General features: G+C 36.8%; 1 protein-coding gene across 4 annotated transcripts; it reads left to right on the top strand.

The window, feature by feature from the left end:
• The first annotated feature begins 3,207 nt into the window (after positions 1–3,207).
• Positions 3,208–22,420, top strand: CROT (carnitine O-octanoyltransferase). 4 transcript variants are annotated; one of them, XM_039331467.1, is made up of 17 exons: positions 3,208–3,343; positions 6,626–6,749; positions 8,467–8,591; positions 9,112–9,293; positions 11,814–11,938; positions 12,983–13,091; positions 13,619–13,712; positions 13,789–13,914; positions 15,898–15,999; positions 16,416–16,499; positions 16,599–16,706; positions 17,295–17,425; positions 17,966–18,089; positions 19,022–19,100; positions 19,588–19,681; positions 20,651–20,770; positions 21,589–22,420. In XM_039331467.1, the coding sequence occupies exons 2-17, from the start codon at positions 6,635–6,637 to the stop codon at positions 21,707–21,709; spliced, it is 1,839 nt and encodes a 612-aa protein (XP_039187401.1). In that variant the 5' UTR covers positions 3,208–3,343; positions 6,626–6,634; the 3' UTR covers positions 21,710–22,420. The 4 variants fall into 4 exon arrangements, with proteins under 4 accessions (XP_039187401.1, XP_039187400.1, XP_039187399.1 ...); XM_039331466.1 differs by lacking the exon at positions 3,208–3,343 and adding an exon at positions 3,350–3,499; XM_039331465.1 differs by lacking the exon at positions 3,208–3,343 and adding an exon at positions 3,350–3,503.
• The last annotated feature ends 2,875 nt before the right edge of the window (positions 22,421–25,295 follow it).

Below are 25,295 nucleotides of genomic sequence, written 5' to 3'. Positions count from 1 at the left end.
ATTTTGGACCCATGATTTATGATGTAATTCAGGCTTTATCTAGATCTTAGGTAAAATGCAGTGTTTTAATAGGATCTATTTAAGGTTACCAGATTCTTCAACAGCACATGTACAATTGAAAAAGAGAACAAACGGGGAGTAGGGAACAATAACTTTTTAATTTTCTTGGCATCTGCCACAAAAAAATACAGCAAAAAAAATTCTGCAAAATTGTACTTAGATCTACATGGATATGAAATAGTTTTTTCTAGTATCAGAAAGATTGGGGTTTTTTTTCAAATGCAGCACAGGTAGTCCTCGACTTACAACAGTGCATTAGTGCAGATATGTCAAACTCAAGGCCCGTAGACCAAAACTGCAGTGGTGATTGAGTAGTTACCTCCTCGCTTTTTCCAGTGTCTCTTCAGTGGCAGCAGCGCTAGCAAAGGACAGGCAGCAGGATTTCTCCAATGCTTGGAGCTGTGTGACAGCAGTGCCGCAGGGGTGGGCGGGCATGGCTAAAGTACCCTCTGCCTGAGAGCGAGTGGCTGGCGATGGAAAGAAAGAGAATGGAGGGAAGGAGCTCAGATTGTGTGTTTCTTCAATTCTCACCCTTCCTGTCTCGCCCATTTTCCTTCCTACTCTTCCTTCATCTGTGTTGCATTTTCCCACAAGCAGCCTTTCACCTCGTAGATTTTTCCCCAGAGACATGAGAAAACATGAGATGGGAGGCTCACACATGCACCAAGCCAGGGCCAAAGCTAGTCGAGAAACCTGAACCAACCTCAAACAGGAATGAATTTGTAGGCAAAAAAAAGATGCCAAACATCCAGTTCGGACAAAATGGCATGAGAGAGAGATCTAAATAGCTTATGTTTTTCCTTTGTTTTAAATTTGTTTTTGCAAATTTATTTGAAATATTTGTTCATATTTGAAAAGTTAATCCTGTTGGGCCCGTGTCTTAGACCTAAAGCACTCCTGAACTAATATGATATATACCATGCTTTTTTTCCTAAAAAAAAAAAACAAAAAACAAAAAAGGTTGTATGACACATGTCATACAACCCACTTTGCCTACCCTACAAGGTTCCATCCAAAAAAGGTGCTGGAACTCCGTTCTGGGCGTTCTATGAGAAAAAAAGCCCTGGATATATATAGTCTTACATGTAACTGGCCCTTTGAAGTCAATCTAATGCTGATGTGGCCCTCAATGAAATTTAGTTTGGCATTCCTGATTTAGTTACTCCTCAAAGTTACAATGGCACTGAAAAAAGTGATTTATGACCATTTTTCACACTTACTACCATTGCAGCATCCTCATGGTTACTTGATCAAAATTTGAACTCTTGGCAACTGGCTCATATTTATGATGGTTGTAATACCCTGGGGTCATGTGACCACCTTTTGTGACTTTCTCATAAGGTCAGCGTGGAAACCAGATTCACTTAACAACTATGTTATTACCTACAGTGGCTCACTTAACAACTGTCGTAAAATGCAGCAACTGCCTTCCTTATCAACATAATTTTTTGGCTCAGTTGTGGTTACAAGTCAAGGACTATCTGTATTTTTCCAATCTTTATTTTCAAAAACAAAATTTCTAGCATTTTTTCACAAATGCAGGATCCATGTTTTTAAACCAATCAAGTGTTGGTCCATTGATTGCAACAGGAACTGACTGAGCTCAATAGGGATTGAGAGAGAATGACTGGACCAAAAGTCACCCTGCCATTTTTCATGCCTAGAGAATTTAGTCTCTTGGTTTCTAACCCGGTGCCTTAACAATCTGGTCAAACTGGCTCTTTAATTTTTCAAGAACATATGCTAATTATAACATAGATTCCACAACACTGAGCTTTGTAAATTTCACCATACACACATATGGTAACTCATTTGATCTATAGATTATGGTGATTGTAGATTTGAAAGAGCTGGATTGAAGCCACTACTGGAATCAGAAAATAAATAACTTAAATTTAAATTATTGAGTAAGTTGACAGAAAAGAAAGCAGCAGACAATTTACTATATCACAATACATAAACGTTTGCAGGACTACTGTTGAAAAAACAATCCAGTTGGCAGGGTAAAAAGCCTAATATTTGATTTCAATGTTATACCTCTTGGATGGACAACATGAGGCCAAAAAGAGGACATGTCTTACAGGTAGACCTCGACTTACAACTATTCACTTAGTGACTGTTTGAAGTTACAACAGCAGTAAAAAAATTAATTATGACAGGTTTTCATTAATAACTATTGTTGTATCTCTGTGGCCATGTGATCAAAACTCCAGTGCTTGGCTACTGGCATGGATTTAGGAGAGTTTATTTGTCCTGGAGTCATGTGATCACCATTTGTAATTTTCCAGCTGGCTTCTGACATGCATACTCAATGGGGGAAGTCTGATTCACTTAATTAGTGCATGATTCACCTAATTGCAATGATTTGCTTAACAACTGTGGCAATAAAGGTTGTAAAATGAGGCACAACTTAATTACTGCCTCACGTAGCAATAGAAATTTTGGGCACAATTATGGTCACAGTTCAAGGACTATTTGTACTTTTGATGGACATCTGTATTCCTATTACTGCTTCAACTTTCATTCTGGGGTCAGTTTTTAATAAATTCTATAATAACTAATAATAATTGTATTGCAACTGCTATGAGAAGAGAGTATATATTGTTGAGTTATAAGCCACCCGGAATTACTTGTTAGTTGGGTGCCATATAAATTTATATAATAAATAAAATAAACCTTGCAGCAGTTTTGTTTAGATGGATATGATTTGTTATTTAACTGATGTATGCCAGCTGAAATTATGATGTTCCAAGATCCAAGCCTCCTTGCTTTTGTAATTTTAACATTAATTGAGCACCCAAAATCATGTGCTCTCTAATGAGAATGTTGCTTGCTTGTTCTTGCTAAGTCTGCAGAGATTGATTGCAGGTGATCCATCATCTGACAGAATTTAAAATCAGGAAGGTTGGACTTGTCAATTCCTGGCTGAAATGAGCCTAGACCGTCCTAGAGTAGACCAATGTTTCTCAACTTGGGCAACTTTGAAGATACATGAACTTCAACTCCCAGAATCCTTCACCAACATGCGTTAATTGGAGAATTTTGGGATTTGGAATCCTCACATCTTAAAGTTAGTCAGGTTGAGAAACGTTGTCGTGGACAAAATGAATGTTGCAGTTACACCCTACCCCCATTCAGGCGACTAAAGCCGAAAGCGCGGCATCCGTAACCTGTGCCTCTCCCTGGGCTCCGGAGAAACTTTGAAAGCCCTCTCCCCTCCCTTTTGGTCCCGCCGAAGAGGGAAGGGCCAGGAGTCGGCGCTTCCTCCTCGCCTTCCTTTCGTGTGAGTTTAAATGTAGCGCATAAGTCCAGAGCAGAGGATCTCAAAAGGAGGAGGAGGGAGCAGAGGAGTTGAGTTGCTGCGTCCTCTTCAGCCACTGTTTGGTCTGAACTTGAGGAGACGCGTCGAAAGGCCTCGCAGAAGACTGACGAGCGCGGTGTGGGTAATGAAGCAAGATGAGGGGGGGCTATGAGGAGCTCGGAAGGGTCTGACCTGAGCAGGCGAGGGGGTCCCGAGAAGCGCCAAGCCGTGAGTGAGACTGCGAGCGGGGAAAGACTGTTGTTGTCGGCCCTACCTTAGTTCTCCAGGGCCCCTTTGGCTAAAGGGAGGTGGTTATTGCTCTACTTTTCTTTCTGCCCTCGCCTTAAACTCTCGCTCTCCAGGCCACCAGCTTCCGGGGACTGGACCTAGTAGAGCGTTTTCGGTTTGCTGAAACAAAAACGCTTAACTTTGCATGAAAGCTCAGAGACGGAGCTTCATGCCCTTATTGCTGGTACACAGAAAAACGCTGGGCGTTGTTGAATATAAATATTCCGTCCTTAAAACTTAATTCTCTTCTATTGACAATATTTACTATGGAAAAAATATAAAGGCACCACTTTCCTTAAAAATATGTGATCCTCCCCTACAGGATAGATAAGTGTTTTTTACATACATACATGCATGCATGCATAAAGCGAGCACTCAAGAACCTCTACTGGGCTTCGAAATCAAAATTATTTGCCAGTCGTATTAAAATCCCATTGAAGAGTAGTGAGAAGTGGCGGCAAATGTGGATCAGTTTAAAATTTTAATATGATAAATATCAGTGTTAAATAACCCATGCAAACCAAAGCTCTTTTGGAATTTTTCATAATTTTTAAAAGTGGGAAGGGATCCTGAGAGAAAACAGGTTTAAGAAATTTTGTACTGAACTGATTCCCAGAAAGTTCATGAGATCAATTAGGTTAATACTGAGATTGTGTTTTCCAATATGAGACACTCCAAGTATGTTTTTTTCATCAACCCTCATCCTAAACCAGGATTGGCGATTAAAGATTAATCTGTCTGGAAGACACAAAGTGGGGGAACTTTGAATGAATACCAGTCTCAGCAAGTGGTTTTTTTTTTAATGTTTTCACCCTTTACATTGTAATAATGTGGCAGAATAAGTCCAGCTGTAATACCACAGGCGTTTTTTCTAATTCGCCTGGAAAAGCGCATCTGAACTTCTTTTAATGTGCCATGATAAGCAGCAGTCAAACTGGGTAGGGCTGTGGAATGCATTGCTGGTAAACAAAGGGAATGAAGAGAATTGGGGCAAAGGTTTCTTCTAATATAAATGCATTATATTGCTGAAAACACTATGGCACATCCTTTAATTTGAGCATGTAGCTCAAATTGGGGACAAAAACCAGAATATGCACATTCTTACTCTATAGTAATTGCAATTTACAAAATCCATAAAATAGTATTTTGTGCCCCCAGCTGTGGCTATAATACAAGACCAGTTAGATCAGTGGTTCTCAACCTTTCTAATGCCGCGACCCCATAATACAGTTCCCCATGTTGTGGTGACCCCCAACCACTTATACATCACCGGGTGCCAGGGGCATGGCCAAAGAAAAAGGGGAAAAAATGGCGGACAGACTTGTTTGGTGACCCCTGTGAAATGGTCGTTCGACCCCAAATGGGGTCCCGACCCACAGGTTGAGAACCACTGAGTTAGAGTATTTGATTAAGGTATTTTTATGAATTGCAGCATGTTAAAGCTATTCTGGATAAAGGTAAATGCTTTAAAACGGGTGTCAAACTCACAATGTCATGTGATGTGTCATGACTTTTTCCCCATTGCCGGAGCTGGGATGGGTGTGGTTTTGGTATGACGCATCCGGCCCGTGGGCCGGCAGTTTGACATCCCTGCTTTAAAACATAGTGTGTGTATTTGACCAGGATGCAATGTTTTAGAGGAATAATGCTTTTTTTTCAGTAACTGCTCCTAGAATTTCTAGATATTTTTTCTGAATTTTTGGGTTATAGAAAATTATTCATGCTCTGAAACTTTGGCTTACAAAAACAATATTAAATTTGACATACACTCCAGGTTTGAAATTAGGAAGAAAATAACAGAAAATGGATAGGGGGAATTTAGTAGTTTTAAACCAGCGAGACATAAAGCCTAACTTGGAGGATGCAGAGAATCTGAAATTGTATAATAGAGAAGAGCAGGAATAGAGCAATAATGAAAAGAGCAGTTATAGTAAACCTTTGCAACTCATTAAAAAAAATAGTGTAAATACTTAATAGAACTATATTATAAAAATCATAGTTCCTAGCCAATTTTCTGTAGCAGTTTTTATAATATTTACACTAACAGTAGATTGACAGTAAGAAAAATATTTTAAAATTATTTTTAATATATGCAAAAAATAAAGGGAAAAATGAATTCCAAAGACACTTGAAAATGCATTATCAAAGACTATGTTATTTTGCGATTAAATTGTATCTTCATGTAAGTTTATACAAAAATAGGAAAAATAGAAAAACAACAGCATACGCAGTTCAAATAGTTAAGTATTCTTCCAGTTAAGACTTTGATAAAATGCTTGTTTAAATATATTTTTGAACCATTGTTCTTCTTAATCAAATACTGTGCAATTTGCAGACCTGTTGAAATATGATCTCTCATACCTCAGAGATGTGACTTTGAACTTTTTAACTATAACAGCAGGATTAATATTGAATTCGATTTTTTGAAAAAAGCCGTTTGATTTGTTAATTTGCAAAAGAGGAAAGTTGTATAGTCTTCTAAAATTTTAAAGAATTGCAAGGAGTATTGTCTGTTTTCTGGAAGCTAATTGTAGATGTAGATGTCTGATCCTACATAGCGCTCTTAATGATGATTGATTATGATGATTATGTGTGATCAAGTAATTTTTGATTCCTAGTGACTATATAGTTAGATTTTTTTTCCAAGATGATATATCCCTTACCTGTTCTTCCAAGTTACCAATAATGCATTCATTGCTACTGTAACCAAGTCCATATTAAACACTAATACAAGTAAAGCAAATTTTAATTATTGTATAAAAAAGCTGAACAGGTAGAGGAACTGTGTATATATTTAAGTAACAGAATAATTAGAATTGGTTAAACTATGTTTCCCTGGACATGAAAGCCATGCAAACATAAACTAATGTTTCTTCCTCTTTTGCTGTCATACATAAATATACAAGATGTAAAGACTAAAAGATAAGCAATTTGCATTAATACAAATGTCAAAATGAAAAATATTATTTGCCATAGATCAACACAATGGAAAACCAGTTAACTGATTCTTCTGAAGAACGTATGTTTCAATATCAGAGTTCCTTGCCTTCACTGCCTGTTCCTCCTCTTGATGAATCCCTAACGAAATATCTTGATGCAGGTACGTACATTATGATGCTTTCATTGACTTGAAGATTGCTTTTGATTCTATCTCTAGAGCAAACATGTCAAACTTGTGACATCACATGACATTGCGCAATGTATCAGGACGATTTTGCCATTGCTGGCAAAAGAGTGGGCGTGGCTTCCAGATGATGTGTCCTGCCCGCCCACCGGCAGTTTGACACCCCTGCTCTAGAGTATGGTGGGGAGGAAACTAGCAATCTTTTCTATTGATCAGTGTTTACTATGGCTGATAATAATATATGAGAACACTTTCATGTTTCTTAGCTGTACTATCATAAGAAATCCCACTGCTTAATTCCTGTATTGAAGGGTATCAGGAATGTATTCTTGCACAATTTTTATTTAATTTGTATATAGACTCCGTAGTTAAAAACTACTGAAAAATGAGTTTCACCCTATGTTAGGTTACAATTCCATCTGCATTCTTTTTATACTAAGAAATTTTATTTATTTAGATTTTTTTAAAGTCCTGTTTTAATATTTTTGTAAGTAACTCAAGAAAGTGAACTTTCCTAACCCTCTTTCCTCCTCCTATTTTCCTCACAACTGCAGCCCTGTGAGGTGAGAGAGAGAGTGATTAAGCCCAAAGTCACCCAGCTAGTTTTCATGCCTAAGGAAGAACTATAACTCATAATCTCCTGGTTTCTAGGCTGGGGCTTTAACATTACCTTGAATAAAGTCATTTTGTCATAATCTTAAGATTTGCAATGGCAGAGCCTGTGAATCCTTGCAACGTATTGTTATAAAAAACTGAAAATTAATTATTTTAAATCTAAGATGGTTTTAATTTCTAACTGTTGTAGCAATTATTATAAATGGACTAAAATTTTAGTTTTGCCAAACACAATTTTGTTCCAGCTGTTGCTAAAAGCTGTTAATCAGTGCCCCTATAAAGACATGTATGCTTTATAAGCAATCCTCTCCAAATTTCTAATAACTCTTCTCTGTGTTCTGTAAAATGTGCCTAACACATTCTTTTATTTGGAACTTGGACTTATATCTGTAAAGTCCTGTATGGGAATTTGCTAATTGAAATGCTAGATAAAATAGGATTTCTGGGTAGGTTATCATTTCAATTTTAGAAAGCAAACATTCAGTTATTAAGGAGGTAACTGATATACATGTTCAGGTTACAATGTTTATCTTACAAACCAGTTAAAAAAGAAAAAGCTACAAAAGGCAAATATGATGAATCAGTGGTTAAAGATGCTGAGTTGTCAGTTAGAAAGCTGACAGCCTGGTTCAAGACATGAGCATCACACAATGGGTGAGCTCCTATTACTTGTCCCACGTCCTGCTTACCTAGCAGTTTAAAAGCATGCAAATGCAAGTAATTAATAGGTTCCACTTTGGTGGGAAGGTAACAGCGTTCTGTGCACCTTTGGCATATATTCATGCTGGCCACTTGACCATGGAAGAATCTTCAGACAATGCTGGTTCCCTTGGCTAAGAAACAGAGATAAGCACCATCCCCTAGAGTCGGATACGGCTGGACAGGGGAAACCTATACCTTTATGACCTGTAGCTATTTCTGTTTGAGAGCTAGAAATAAATTCCAAATGATATATGATTTTTAGAAGTTTTGTTTTTTATTTGAAACCTGTTTTATAGTAATGATGAAGCCTTAATGCTGCTTGAAGTAAAGAAGTGAATGTGTTTAAAACATATTTTCAACCATCTATATTGTGCAGTGAAACCTTTCCTAAATCAAGAAGAGTATCAAAGAACTCGGGACATAGTCAGAAGATTTGAGAATGGCATTGGAAAGGAACTGCATAAAAAATTACTTAAAAGAGCTACATTGAAGAGAAATTGGGTATGTTTTTAAAGAAAGCCATTTTTCCCAGTCACTGTGTATTATAATAATAAGAATATATTGGCAGTGTTCACACATTACATAATGTGGGCTTGTTGGTTTGACTTAACATGTTTTCTCATGTATAAGCAATGCTTTATCTATTATAATATATTAATCCAGCCATTGTAGTTACTGTAATATTTCCTTGTCTGAGTAGAATCTAGTTTTGGTTCTAGTCCCTATGATATTGAATGTCAGAATAAAAATAATAATAATAGAATCTAATTCAATAGCAAATTTTGCTTTTCTAAATAGCACTCGAAATATTTTTCCTTTGAACAGATCTGAAATTATTTTAAGTTTTACTGTTCTGTAGTGTAGTGTAGAGTGAAGGGTTGCTTTTTGAACATCATATATGTAACATTTCTTTGCTGTACCAAATGCTTTGTGTTGTGCTTTTAATGTCAGCCATGGAATAGAACCTGAACTTAAAAATAACTATGTTAAGGATTCCTTTTGCTGTTAATTGCTTTTTCAGTTGGAAGAATGGTGGCTGAATGCAACCTATCTTGAAACCCGTTTATCAACACAAATCTATCATAATTTTGGAGGACCAGGCTCTTTTCTTGAACATTATTGGCCAATTGAAGAAGGGACTCAGATAGAAAGAGGATGCATAAATGTTTGGCACACCTTGAAATTCTGCGAACAAATGAGAAAGTAAGAAATATAAAATCACAATATAGTAATTATAGCTATGTATGGTTATTATGAGATCTTAATATTGCTAATATTTAGAGTAGAATTTTATATCTGGTTAATTGGTGCAGGTCTCCAAAAACTCAAATTTATTTTTAACGTATATAAAATTACACTATTGAAACTCTAACAGGGAAAAAAAATCCAAGCACATTACTGTCTTCTTTCAAATTAAAGCTTCTGGAATAAGTGCCACTGCTTATAGTAAAGCATAAACATAACAGCCTGAGCATTTCTGTAGTGCTTTTAAAAGGATAAATAGTTGTGACTTGAGTGTCTTGTCTATGTCACATTATATGGAAAGACATCATAGGCCTTCAGAATATATAGTATTGAAACATATTGAAATATAACATTTGCTTAGATCAGAGGTTCCCAACCAGGATGAGAGACGATATTCCAGGGGGTGCGAAAACATAGCTTTAGAAATTTCAAAATCATACTGTATATGCACAATTTGTTTCCATTATTTTGAACTTTTGTAAGGTGTGTGAGAATATATCAGAAACATTCTAGGGGTACGGGACATAGAAAAGATTGGGAACCGGCTTCCAGTTTGCCATCGTGGTGGCCGCTGGAAGGCGAGCTCCATTTTCCGGGTTTGGATTCGCTCCGCTGGAGGACCCTGGAAAGGGTCGAGAGTCGCCCTGTAGGGGCGACAAACAAGGAGGGGACTCCTGCTTGATCATGGGAGGGTGGTAGCCCGGCTGCTCAATCTGGGCCAGCCCTCCAAACCGGTGGACGAAAGACCGGCCATAGAAATATGGCTCGTCACTAGGCTGCAGACAGCCGAAGTCAAACTTGCCACCAGAGACTTCTAAAGCAGTGCGGATGAGACTGGGTGAGATCTGAACCTCTCTTCAATCCTAAGTATTTTCTTCTCCTGTAAAAGTTGCCCAAAGTATCTTCCCCCCTGTGAGGAGAGAGGGAAGGGAACTTCTATCCCACCCTCTAAGAATAGTGGTGGCTGACTGTCCAGGGGAGTTAAAACACTGAAAGAATAACCTTAATCTAACTGGATTTATATGCTTCTAAAATTTGGGGACCAAAAGATTTCTTATCTTTACTGAAGACTTTGGTTTTTATTTACAAAAAAGAAATAAAATTGGAAAAAGGATTATAAAAATTTTGGACTTAAAAAACCTTAAACGGCATTGGTGACATTTTGTGACCAAGTTTGATATTACAATTTGTTATTGTCTAAAGGAGACTTGGCTTGAAGCCCTGACTACAGATAAGACTTTTTCAACCTTGACAAATATCAGTTATGAGAAGCTCAGCTGTGTTCTATACTCAGTTATAAAATTATTTTCATTCTCTGACTTTAAAGCTCTCAATTTAACACACTATTAAGAGAATATGAATGAAGACCAGGAACAGATTCTTTTTATGTTGAAAGCAATACATAAACCATTCTTTCAGCTTGTGATGAAATAAGATGCTACAGAAAAGAACAAGATGTCAGCCTAGATATACGAACCCAAATTTTGACTACAATTAAAGAATCGACTACGCAGAACATAACAGAAGAAGTGGAACAATTAAATACTATGATAGAGGATTCAACTGACCAACAAATACAGTAAATGGAAAATCCAGAAAAGGGACTGACAACACTGAAAATGGAAAAGACTTTCTATATAAACCAGAAGAAACTTGAGGAGCTATAAGAAGAACAGACCAAAGGGAAGACCAAGATATCAGGACAACTATGGGGATCTGGAATAATAGACGATTCACTAGACCTTCCAAAAAAATGGCAACTGGATGGTCTCTTTTATTTCAGATAATATATATAACAACAGAGGGAGATCTATTTGATGACTTAAAAGCACTGACATGGAAGGCGAGTTGGCAAAGGAAGAAAACCAGATATTTGGAAATTAGTTGAAAATAAGGATGTTATACTGTATTATTAACTAGATGATGTAAGTTGGTGGGAAATAGAATATTCTCAGATAGATAAGATATGGATCTTGAATATTAGACTTTGTTATGAATTGTGAAAAAGGAAACTTTGGTTACCTAAAACTTGGAAATTATTAATATTAAATGTTAAATTTAAATATTGATGGGAAACTAAAAATTGGGAAAAACTAATTACAGACATTGATTGTCTATAAAGATTGAACGTTAAAGTAACTAGGATATGTATAAGCTAAAAATTTATTGATAAATATAACAATGCTATTTTTACTTAATTGATATAATAAGAACTGTATTAGTTCAAATATGAGACAGTAGATATTAAAGGAAAAAGAGAGAAATATTTGATGTGGTAGCTTGAGATTTATACTAAAGATTTTTGTATGTTATTGAATTATCGATTAACCCAGCCACCATGTTGCTTTTTAAATACTTAAATGTAAAAATAGAAAATCAATACTTAAGAAAAGGTTGGGAACCGCTGGCTTGGATCTTGGTTATAAATCTATGCTTATCCACGCAGCTTCAATAACTTATATATTAATTATCTTATAGGGAAAAGGTGGCTGTACATAGATCTGGCAATAAGCCCCTGGACATGGATCAGTTTCGAATGCTTTTTTGCACTTGCAAGGTGCCAGGCATTGTTCAAGATTCCATTACTAATTATTTCAGAACAGGTAAATGATATATCTTTATGAATCAAAGAAAGTGGCCACAATGTAGTGTATATAATGTTTATCCCATATATATGGATGATCGACAGGTATGCTTAATTTGCAGTCTAAACCATAAACTTGGGAGTAAAACCTAGTAGAAACCTTAGAAGCAATAGCAACAGCATTTAGGCTTATATACCACTCCATAATTTACAGAGGGCACTATAAACAAATATAAAATAAGAGTTCATTGGAAATAATTGCTTTCATTACAGTACAGAAGAGTACAATTTGATCCAAGATTTAGTGTGTAGTATGGATATCTGGAGACAAATAGTCTGATTCCTTTTAGTAAGATATCTGTGAAAAATACTAAAAGGACTGAATAATTTTTCACTCTTCAATAAAAATGCATAGCAGGATAATAATATTTGTGGATCACTAGGCAAGCTGCTTTTACACATTTTCCTCTAATCTGTAATGTAGCACAAATGTGTATTGGCTTAATTTGTTCTGTCCCAGTCAAGGTGCTATGGAGAGCATTTTTATATGATGAGCTTGCTGGCAGTCTTTGTAGCAATCTTGCCATTCCATTTCCACAGTGGCTACTGTTCAGTTGAGTGGTGAGTGCCTAGACTTTTTAACAAGAAGTGGCAATTGCTGATGTCCATTCTTGATTTCATGCCATAGATACTAGCTTCCAGAATTGTTGATGGACATGATTGCAACTGGTCCTATGTATGATCACCAGCACCATGGCAACTAGTGCCTCTAACACTGTAGTGAAGAAGTTCAAGCAATGAATAAACAATGAGTCTGTAACGTAATAATAGGGCCCTCCAGAAAATTAAAAATACTATAAGAGCATGTCCCTTTGTCAATAAAAACAGTGGACAAACTATGCTGCTACATTTCTATGCAGAAAATTAGTCTCGGAAGTCTCCAATATGCTGGCCTACATGGCTAATAACAGCAAAAGTTATTGTGTGTGTCTCATCATCCTAGGAAGCATTTCATGAAGATTATACAAATGTCTGTATTAATGAATTAAACTTTTTCTTCCAGAGAATGAAGGTGAATGTCCATCTCATTTGATAGTGTTGTGTCAAGGCAGGATTTTTGAATTCAATAGTTTACATGATGGTCATATTCTGAGCCCACCAGAGCTTTTTAGGTATGATTAGAATACATTCTAAAACAATCTGCTAGTCTATACAAATTTGACATTAATTATATTTATACTGATATTCCAAATATGCTCTATAGAAGAAGTAGTCAATGAAGATTGAGGGAATTTAGGGGTTTCTGTATAAAACCTAAGAGGGCGATGCTGCATAGTCAGCTTTGAATTAATCTTTATCAGATATTATTTTAAATTGCTTCTATGTATACTTAAGTATAGTTTCTACATATATTTTTTACTCATTTTGTGGTAAATACAGATTGCATTCTTACTAAATGATTGTAATTCAGTGTTTTCTTTTTAGGTCTTCTTATCTTAATCTTATCTGTAGTACTGCTGATATTTGATAAATAACTTACAGAAATTGTGAATGTTTAGTTAATAAGGACCTGGAAACTTGTTTTATTTTCAGTCTTCATTACTTGAAATGCTGGCTTAACAAAAAAACCAAAAAGATTTGTCTTGCATGATAGTTTGCATTGGAAGTGCTAAGTATTTTTGACTTACATTATTTGCAGGCAACTTTCCTACATTAAGAAGAAATGTGAGAACGAACCAGAAGGGCCAGGATTGGCTGCCTTAACATCTGAAGACAGAATCTCATGGGCAAAGGTGTGAATTTTTTTAAAGAGACATTTGGTGCAGATTGATATGTTTTATTTTAATAATTGTTTTTTTTTCCTTTTAGACACGTGATTATCTTATCAGACTTCATCCAAAGAACCTCTCTCTCTTGGAAACAATACAGAGTAGCTTATTTGTAATATGTCTAGATGATTCAAAGCCTCAAGCTACACCTGAAGATTATACAGAGGTATTTAAAGAATTGAAGTCGACGCCAGCCTTACTAGTCTGCTCAGTTTTAAGAAAATAATTATATTTAACTGACTCTAATTAGCATTGTTATATTATAAAGCAAAAGGATTTGGAGTTATCGAACAACATATCTAATTACAGCTAATCACAGGTCAGGCCTACTCTCCATCCCATCATACCCTGGAAGCCTGGGCTAGTTATAGGACTCAACACCCACTTGAAGGAGCCTTCTAAACTATCACGAGAATAGTACCTGCTTGCTGAATGGCTTGAGGCAGTCTTGGTAGGAAGGTCACGCTTTGCATAGGGTGGGCAGGCCTATCAGAAGCTACACAAAAACTGCAAAGTAAGTGGGGTCACTTTGTACGTGCTTGTCAGCCCTGTAACCAACCATGGCCTTCTGAGCCTAGTGCAGGGGAAAACAGTCCCAGGCTTCCCAATATGCAGCAGTTTCTGCACACCAGTGGGCCTTGTAGTGACCAAGGCCTTGTGGACTGTGGTAGGTTTCCTATGCTGATGGGCTCTGTAATATGTGCCAAGCCTTACCTCAGATTCCATCTGCTTAATGACACCACAACTTGAATGATGTCATTGAGGAAAATGTCATGTGATATCTCACTTCATGCTCACTTTGCTCAACAACTGAGATTCTGGTCCCAGTTGTAATCATCAGCCAAGGATTACTAGGAATCGCAGTCGGCTTCTATAAGGTTTTTTTTTTTTTTTAACTTCCCAGTCTTGCCTATAGCCTGGTATTTCCATGTGGTCTTCCATCTAATCATCAATTCCAACCCTACTTTGGTTTTTCATATTAGTCAAAATAATTTGAGTGCTATCTCCCTGATGGTTATGTGGGAAAATATTTAGGGAAAACCATGGTATACCAAAAAGCTTCTCCAAGGAACTAAGTCCATCTCCACAATCATTTTGGTGGGTTATATTTTGTTATTAAACTAGCAATGAATATCATTCCAGAAATCCAAGTGGTTCTTGTTTTCTGAATTTTCTAGCATTGGACAGCTTGACATCTGTTTAAAATCTATTGACATCTATTGACTCCTTCCCTTTTAAACATGGATAAGAGTGCAGTTTTATATTAGGCTTGTATCGGTAATTTACTAAGGGCAGCATAATAAATATGGATGAAGCCTGGGCAGTTTGGGAGATAGATTTTGGAAGTTTTGAAAATTAAAATATGTGCCTACAAAGTTTGTTTATTCATTTTCCTCTTGGGAATTTTCTAAAGTACTCCCCCTCTCAAAAAAAGCAGCCTCAGTATTCTAAACGGTCTTCTTTGGCATTAAGAGGGTACTGTTGGCTGCTAGGCTGCAATGTTGCATTCCTGGTTGGTATCTATAGACAGCAATTTTAAAAGTGATGATCAAATTGAAGATGCTGTAGGACAGTGATGGCGAACCTTTTAGAGACTAAGTGCCCAAAACTGCCCCACCTTCATCCCGCTCCACCCACCTGCAGGGCCATCCACCACCTCCACAGCCTGCCGCAGATCGCCCAGGCAGCCTAGCTGCGCCATGGTGGCCACACCCTCCACCCGTGCCCCACAGCATCATCTGTTTGCGACAGGACGCAAGGGTAGAGTCTTGTCTCCACTGCCCGACTGCCATGTCCTTGGCTGCGCTGCTTCAGGCAGGCCGTACTGGGGGCGACTCTCCTACAGGGGGCCTGGTGTGGAGGGGATAGCGAGGGGAGGCGGGGCTGGGGTGACGACACGTGTGCCACAGAGAGGGCTCTGAGTGCCGCCTCTGGCACTCATGCCATAGGTTCGCCACCACTGCTGTAGGAGATAGTATTGGAGGTGAGGAACCCAACAGTAGATGGAGATCTTGCTCTCACACTTCGCCCTGCAGTGATGTCAGAAGACATGAGAAGTAGGGTATCCTAGTGAGCATTTTTCAGTCTTTGAATGGCAAATGTGACAATTTTTTTCTTTCAAAACTAATTATGTTAATTCTTGATTTAGATAACCAGATTGGCACTAGCTGGGAACCCAACTTTACGGTGGGGAGACAAATCCTATAACATAATTGCCTTCTCAAATGGTTGTTTTGCAACCAACTGTGATGTGAGTTTGTACTTTTTGCATTTCTCATTTTTTTGTCTTGTGTTTATATAGAAACATTACAACCATTCTTAAGAAATATCTGTTTGTTTAAATGTAGCAATAAATGTATTTATAATGTATTTATAAATCACATATTAAAAAGAATTTGTTCATTTTGTTTCTGTGCTACAATTTCAACTATTAGATAAAAAATATCATTGACATAATAAAATTATGAGCAATCCTTCTGAAAAAGACCATTGAAAACAGATGGGCGACATGTGACATGCCATTGGATTACAATTCCTATCGGCTCCACTCAATTTGACCAACAGTTATTATAGATTATCTATGGTTGTAATAGAAAAAAAATGTGATATTGATTCAAATCATTTATTGCTCCATGGAGTAATGTTTATTTTATACATATCTTCCAGCATGCTCCTTTTGACGCCATGGTTTTAGTGACCACCTGTTCTTACATTGATTCTAAGATTATTGAAACAGAAGGGAAATGGAAGGTATGCTGTTAATTGTGGTTCCATCCTTTTCCAATTGATAAAACTTCCGTCCTGTCTCAGATAAATTGAATGGTTCTCTCCTTATCTCATACAAAACAGGGATCGGACAAAGTACGCAATATCCCTTGGCCAGAGGAGCTTGTGTTTAATTTGGATCAGAAGGTGCTAAATGATATTGCTCGGGCAAAGGAGCAATATTACAAGCAGGTATGTATATGAATTTTTGGAAGTCTTATATTTATGCTTGATGTTAGTGCATTCCCTTTGTTTCCATTACGTGAAGTGAGTTAGGATGAAGCAAAAGAGAAATCTTTTTATGCACAGCTGGTGACTTCTTAATTTGGTTTGCCGTCTGCCTGTACTGCAGCCCAGATCCATCCTGAGAGATTTTGTATCAGTTCCTCAAATATAGGACATGGAGTCAGAACTATACTTTTTTTCATACTTCCAGGTAATAAGTATGATTTAGAACAGTGTTTCTCAACCTTGACAATTTTAAGGCATGTGGACTTCAACTCCCAGAATTCCACAGCCAGCAGTGCTGGCTGTGGAATTCTGGGAGTTGAAGTCCACATGCCTTAAAATTGTCAAGGTTGAGAAACACTGATTTAGAATAACAGTTTGCATTGTTATAAGCCAGAGGTTTCTATCAATAGTATGGTAATAATCATCACTCAGAATTTCTAAAGTCTTGATTCTCGAATCTTTGCTAGATGTTATCAGTTCTGTGTCATTCAAAATATAAAATTTTCCCTCCATTGGTTCTCTGAAATTTCATTATTTTTCTCTTCTCAGACATCTGACTTAGAGCTTGTGAATTATGCTTTTACAACTTTTGGGAAAGCACTGATTAGGAAACACCACCTTCATCCTGATACATTTGTTCAGATTGCCCTCCAATTAACTTATTACAGACGTCATGGACAGTAAGAATATTTTTTAAACATGTATTTTTGTTAATTTTGTTAAATACATATGGAGTATATCATTACTTTTTGCAAGTTTACAAATAGATGAAAATTATTTTATCTTCTGTATGCACACTTTACATGTTCTTTAGAATTATCAAATAAATACCTTTTATACGTTTCTTCCTTTCTCTTTTATTTTTATATTTTTTTGCCAGCAATACAAACTGAATCCAAAAATCTAATTTGTTCATTTCTTGTCTTTTTGCTGTTCCTACATGCACTGTGCTTCATGTTTGTATCCATTTATCTAATACTGTTTGTATTTTATTATATCATCAATTTTCTTTTTTTAAAAAAACAAAGGTATCTTGTGTACGCCAAATGAAATAAATCATTTTTTTTAAGTAAGGTTCAAAAAGTAGAGTGGAACTACTTTGTTTCACATACTTTTTTGTTAAAAAAAAATTGCTATATCAACAAGCAACTTGGTTTTTACATTTCTATTCTTTGAGAAGTTAAAAGAGTTAAGTGATAGATCTACCATTTGTTTTCTAGCCCTGGTTGCTGTTATGAAACTGCATCAACCAGACAATTTTATCATGGCCGGACAGAAACTATGAGGCCATGCACCATTGAAGCAATTGAATGGTGTAAATCCATGCTAGACCCTACAGTCACTGTGAGTATTGTAGTTAAAGAGACTTTAAAAATTTGTGACCTTATTTTGTATTCAGTATTTCTATATAACCCTCCAAATTCTTTACTCATGTATTTAATAGAAGGTCAAAATCTAGTGGAGATAAATGCCATCTTACCTTGATAATGATATATTATTTCATCAGCTGAATTCATAGTTCTCAGCATGGGAGAAAGTTCAGATACTAAAGGAATCATGTTCAGTATGAAATAAAACTTGCAGTACATCCCTTTTGAAATAAGAAATAATCTCATCCTCATGGATATTTTAATTTCTCTTTAAAGCACAGTTATGTTTTACCATGTTATTTTTGATACCTAGATTATTTTACTTGGAGGAAATAACGTATTTGCATTAAAAAAATTTATTCATGTTGATTGTGCATGTACACATTATTTACATTATGCTTGGCAAAAAATAGCTGCTTCCCCTTTCATGGTTTTAGATATTAAAACACAATTTTAGATATGTATTTGGGACATGATCACATTACATATTTCTAGATCAAGGGTAGGCAACCTTGGCTCTTTTAGGACTCGTGGACTTCAACTCCCAGAATTCCTGAGCCAGCTATGTTGGCTCAGGAATTCTGGGAGTTGAAGTCCACGAGTCCTAAAAGAGCCAATGTTGCCTACCCCTGTTCTAGATCATCCTTCACATTTCAAGAGCAATTTTCCCTAATCTTGTGGGGCTTCAATTCCCAGCAAGAAACACCTAGTAGCAGACACCTCTTTCCTATCTTCTATGGCAAACAAATGGAAGAGTCTGATACATAATAATTGAAGCATAGAAGGACCCAAATCGCAGCTGATTCATCTTGGCCCTTTTTCCTACTATCTTTTGCTATTTTCTGAAGAAATGTTTAGATATAAGCAATTTGGGTGGAATAATTTTGTTTTTCTTGTGTTCTGCAGCAAGGCCAAAGAAAACACCTTATGTTAAAAGCATTTGCAAGACATAATAAACTGATGAAAGAGTGTGAAAATGGAAGAGGTACATATTTTTAATCTTGCAGAAGCAAAGAGATGCATCCTACAATATCAAAATATCAAACTGATCTTTCATGTAATAGGAGAGAAATTTTTAAGTCTACCTCTTGAGAGTAATAGTATTGTTTATTTTTAATTATATTTAAATGACAAATAAAAGTTTTTTTTCCAACCCAATCTCCTTCTCTAAAAGTATGGCCATATGTAAGTCTTGATCTAGAAGTAGCTGTGAATCCTGGCATTAATGTATTTTTTCTTCATAAGCTGTGATTTGTTTTCTTACCTCTCCAGCTCTAATTATAAAAGTGCTAAGTAGGATCATAGATCTAATATACACTGTAAGCTCTCAATTGGCATCGTTTTCCATCCAGCACAATTCTCCAACCATTCTTTCTATTATTCTCAGAAGTTTAACAGGCTGAATGGAATAAACTCTGTCCAAGTCATTGAGTATTTTGTCATTATTAATTAATTTTATATTTCTCAAACAGGCTTTGATCGTCATCTCTTAGGCCTCCAACTCCTGGCCAGAGAGCAAAGTCTTCCAATGCCAGAACTCTTCTTAGATCCTGCTTTCACTAGAAGGTATTGAAAAATATTAGACTTACCTTTGGAATTAAATCATTCTATACCAGTGGTGGCGAACCTATGGCATGCGTGCCAGAGGCAGCACGCGTGCCCAGCCCCGCCTCCCCCCATAGCCCCCTCCTCACCAGCAGTCTCCCTGGAGGAGAGTCGCCCCTGGGCACGACCCACATGGAGCAGTGCAGCCCAGGACATGGTAGCCGGGCAGCAGGGATAAGACTCTGCCCTCGCACCCCATCATGCGCAGATGATGCTATGGGGCACAGGCAGAGGGCGTGGCCAACATGGCATTGCAGGGCCGCCTGGTCGATCTGCGGCGGGCTGTGGAGGCGTTAGGTGGCCCTGCAGGTGGGCAGGGCAGAGCAGGGGCGGGCAGGGCGGTTTTTGGGCACTTGGTATCTAAAAGGTTCGCCAACACTGTTCTACACCAACTGAACATAAGGTTTTACAGGTAGTCCTTGGTTAACAACAATTGGTACAAACAAGTATGTCATTAAGTAAAGCATTTGCTAAACAGTGGCTGAGCTTATGATCCTACTTCAGCATTCCTGTGCTTCATAGACAAAGATTGTAAAAGATGGGATTAGGATAAAGCTATTTTTTCCATCACCGTTGTTACTGTGAACAATTTCTAAATGATGTTATCACTGAAAGTGACAACCCATATTGCAATTGAAAAGATAAATAGACAAGTAATTGTTTAGTGATGAGACAAATGTTCATTGCTCAAGCAGCTTCCAGTGACTAAGGAATTGCTCTTCTTTTAAACTATTGTTGTGGAATAAGCAATTCACTTTTCCCATTAACAAAAGTGTTTCAGAAATCTTTATAATATCAGTTTGAGCACTTTGAACCCCATTCATTTATTTCAGTGAAGTTCTCTACTCTTAGCAGGGAAAGCAATTATATTTATTCACTCTGCTCCTGATCTTATTTTTATATGCCTTGTTTTGTTCTTTTAATTTGCAGTGGGGGAGGTGGAAATTTTGTTCTTTCAACTAGCCTGGTAGGGTACACAAGAATTGCAGGAGCTGTTGTTCCAATGGTAAAGCACGGTTATGGCATTATCTACAGAATTAGAGATGACAGGTAACAATACCATTAACATTATTCCAAGTAAAAATTGAAACCTGTTTTCTTTTGAGTTATGTGTCAGTGTGGGAGAGACAACTATTATATTTCACTAATGAAAACTTGATTTTACAGCTACACTTGTGAGCACTCTTAACTTTCTTCCATGTAATTTTAAATACGATTATTCTTTTTCCTGAAATATTTTATCAATTCTGTCAGTGATGTGATCTACTCTATTTATGCCTTCATGTAACTCACTAACCTAAACTGGTGATTCTGTTGTATGAATATAGCAGAGTGATTAGTTCACTGGTTCATTATAGTATTGTGAATTCAGACAGTAGGGTTAACTCCATAAACCATAATTCATATGAATGGACCCATATTTTAGTTTAAAAACTCAGCTTCCTAACTAGGTTTATACATTTCATGATGATAATTTCTTGTCTTTTTCTTTATATCTGCTGCTTACATTAAGAATAATATGGTGGGCAATATTTTAGGAATATAATAGGATAGCTAAACTTTCTGTGAAATACTGGTGATAAGACAAAGCACTCTACAACATTTCAAAGCTTTTTTCTCTAATTTGAACGTAATTATTTCTTCATGTTGTTGAAGTTCAATGTGAAACGTATCTTGAAGAGATTCTTTCATTCCAATTTTATAGCGTAAATTCACCTGCCCATGATTTGGATGTGTAGTAATTGTATCTTGTAACATTGTGATTATTTAGGTGCCCAGTACTTTATATATAACCAACTGAAATGCTGTGATGATTTTTTTTTAATGGCATTTATCTAAACAGTTGTGTTCTATCTTTCCTCTGGTAGGATTGTTGTTGCCTGTAGTGCTTGGAAGTCATGTCCAGACACAGATGCTGAAAATTTTTGTAAGGAATTGTTCCAGATTTTTCAAGACATAATAAAATTGATGGCCACAGCCCAGATGTAGAAAAAGTATTAGAATTACAGTGTCATTTTTTTTATAATACCACATCTACTGAAAATTTGAATATTAAATCCTTACTTAAAAGGAATTATTGAAGTGGACGTGGTATTTGAGTTATATATAAGCCAGGCATAAGTAATGCAAACTTCTATTACAGTAACAATGCAATTTTCTTTGAATAATCTGCAGCAGCAATGCAAAATATTAGAACTATGCAATAATAAACTAAATTTCTAAAATGAAAGATTTTTTCCTATAGAAAAAAGTTAAATTATGTAATCTTACTAGCAATAAAGAATGCAAAATCATGTTCAAATGAATTTAATTCATTAAGTTGCTTTTTTCAGAAGTACACCAGGCTGGGGAAGCTTGCTTTGATTTACTACAGTGGAAATCTATATTTTGAGCAACCATTGCATCATGTTTTCTTTCTATATGAAATACATATCATGGATTTTTTTCTTGCCTTCAAAAGTAATCAAGGAGAGTATTAGAATGCTTATGAATTTATTTCAGGTAACATGGAGCTGTTCTCTTGTTTTATACAGTGGGATTGTTTAAATGCAGGTTTTCTCTATAAACTGGAAGAAGTGATCATTAAAGATACTGTATTTTCTTGCCATTTCAATGTATATCTCAGGACAACATGCATTCTTTGAATCAAATGAAAATGCAATTTATTCTTGAAATAAAGACATTCCAAAGAGCAAAAAATGTGAACATTATTCATCTAAGCTTACTTACATTGTTCCATTCTGATGGGAGGGCAGGTATATTCTTAATTACTCTACCACACAAGATAGTTAACAAGCATTCAAATATTTTTGAAAGTATAAATACTGAAGATTGGTATACGTGGTTTCAGTTTGATTTCAAACTGAAAGAGATCAGCACAGACAGTCCTCTACTTATGCATGTATTGGAGCCTGCCCATTTCATTCATAACTCGAAAATTCATGGGAGTTAATCTCATACCTTGAACGAGATCACTCCCTGCTTTTGCCCATGCATTTGCTAATCGAATGACACACCGGGCTCACTTATCTTGAAATGATCCATCTCCTCTCTGCTGTGATTCCTGCTTTTGAGGGAGAGGAGACTTGGTGGAAGCTCCTGCATGCCATAATATCTCACAGGTTCAGGCATTCATCCTCCTTTGTAGAGAATGGGTGCCTGAATTCTCATGGTGCTGTCTCCTCCCCCACCTCTTTGAGCCATGCGGCTGCCTCCAGCCTCCATTTGAATTGTGGAGGCCTGGATGATGCCTGCGACACACAGAACGGACCTCCAGAGGTCCGTGGAAGCGTCCCCAGCCTCCATTCCAGGCGTCAGAGACCTGCACGAGGTCTCTGACACGTGGAATGGACCTCCAGAGACCTCCAGAAGCCCCCCCTATCCTCCATTCCAGACTTCAGAGGCCTCCTGCAGTTGAACATTTGCTAAGTGATTACATGTGTGATATTATCTAATTTAACTGATTCCTACAAATTGGCAATCCTTAACTTTGCATACTAGCCTGCATTCTAGCTCTCTTTTCATCTTCCCCTGTTGAGGGATGAATTGTGCTTTGGTATAAGCTAGTGGTGGCGAACCTATGGCACGGGTGCCAGAGGCAGCACTCAGAGCCCTCTCTGTGGGCACACACACCGTCGCCCCAGTCCTAGGCCTTCAGCTGGGTTTTATAAAACCTTTTCATTTTAGGCCTCTGCCTCTGTGTGAAAAAAAAAAAAAGGGTTCAATCAGTCAATCTCAATTTCTCGCAGGAAAAAAAATCTTGTAAAGTTGGAATTGATTGATTGAACTTTTTAGTCCCACCCAATCTGACGTTACCACCACAGCCACACCCACCCAATGGGCCACATCCACCCAATGGGCCACACCCACCCGGCACCCAACAATGCATAAGTGGGTTTTGGGTTGCAGTTTGGGCACTCGTTCTCTAAAAGGTTCGCCATCACTGGTATAAGCTGTTAAAAGGAGGCCAAGGTATGCTGCTTTTCTTAGTACATGTCACTTTTACTTGCAGGTCTGTTTATTTTTGCATTGGGCTTATCTGGTTTTGACAGTCTTGAAGAGTCACCAGTATATAATGCAGTAAACGTTTATTATTATATTTGAATTGTTCCAGTGCCAGTTGGTAAAAAAAAAATGTGAGAGGCCCAGCTGGTTTCCATGCCTAGGGAGAACCAGACCCTGGGTCACCTCACTCTGAGTCCAACACCTTTACCATTATACTATGCTGACTTCCAAGTAAAGGCAGTTTGTGTATCTTCAATTACACTGAGTTTTCATTTCTAAAGACAAGAATTCTTCCTCACTTACAACATTAGATAAACATTCATAGGATTAAAGCAGAATTATAAAAATCCAGGATTCTTTCTAAAGAGCTGTAGTGTCACTCAGCCTTGTCCTCACAGAAAAAAAGTGGAGGAAGAACTGTTATGCATTTTAATTCCAGAAGAAAGACAGCATATAAATCTAATAAAAATCATTTATGATTTTACCTTGTAGCAGAAGGGAAATCAAGTCAATGCATATTCTTGGATTTTATTTTTTATAAAAGAGGCAGATCTATATTGCATCTGTTTTTGAGATGACGAAAGTGTGCAGATGTGCAAATGTTTGTGTAATTCTATAAGACAACATTTAGCTAATTCTGTAGAAGACAATCATCTATGTCCAGTAGTGTGTTGAAATAACTTTAGAAGATGCAGGTGGTAACTGTAAATAAATCCTAGTGTTTGTAGCCTTCTAGATTATGTTATCTATTTTTTAAATCTTAAATTCACTTAACTGCTTGATGTTAAACACACCCAGATTATGCAATCCTGTAAATTCATTACTTTGTAGGAACATTTTAAAAAGGTGCATGGTATAATATAATATGGAAACATTTTAGGAAAGGCAAATTGTTTGTCATTCTCTAATACATTGTACACGATGGAACAAAGTGCATGATCCAGAAATGTTCTAAATTTAAGCATTACACAATAGTAATAGGGCAATGAGAAACAGCTATGAGAACACTCCTTAAAATAGATTGTCTGTCTAGATCACAACGTAGTGGAACACGTAGGATTTATCTTCACATCCAATTTCCACCCAGAGTTTTTACTAAATTTTGTGGAAATTTAATTCATTAGGCTTTGTCCTAATGTCTCTTGTACCTAATCATGTTTAAAGGAGATATTATAACAATGAAAAGACCAGTATATGGACAATTAATGGCATTTTTCTTTCACAAGCCATGATCATTATTACTGGGTTTAACTATAAATATCTGTTAACCAACAGAAACTGGTGTACTTATACAGAATTCGGAACGAATTCTAGGCCCAGATTCACCATGGCAGTGCAAGTTCAGTGTGATAATAGAACATTTTAACTCCAATATGGAGCATGTTATAGGTAGTTCTCGACTTACAACAGTTCATTTAGTGGCTGCTCAAAGTTACAATGGCACTGAAAAAAGTGACTTATGATCTTTTCACATTTATGACTGTTGCAGCATCCCAGGGTCACATGATCAAAATTCAGATACTTGGCAAGTGATTCATATTTATGACGGTTGTGGTGTCTTGGGATCATG

Source organism: Crotalus tigris, unplaced genomic scaffold, assembly GCF_016545835.1.
Source record: "Crotalus tigris isolate CLP2741 ecotype Arizona unplaced genomic scaffold, ASM1654583v1 scf7180000024437.13266115, whole genome shotgun sequence".
Lineage (NCBI taxonomy): Eukaryota > Metazoa > Chordata > Lepidosauria > Squamata > Viperidae > Crotalus > Crotalus tigris.
This window is presented reverse-complemented; position numbering and strand designations above follow the sequence as displayed.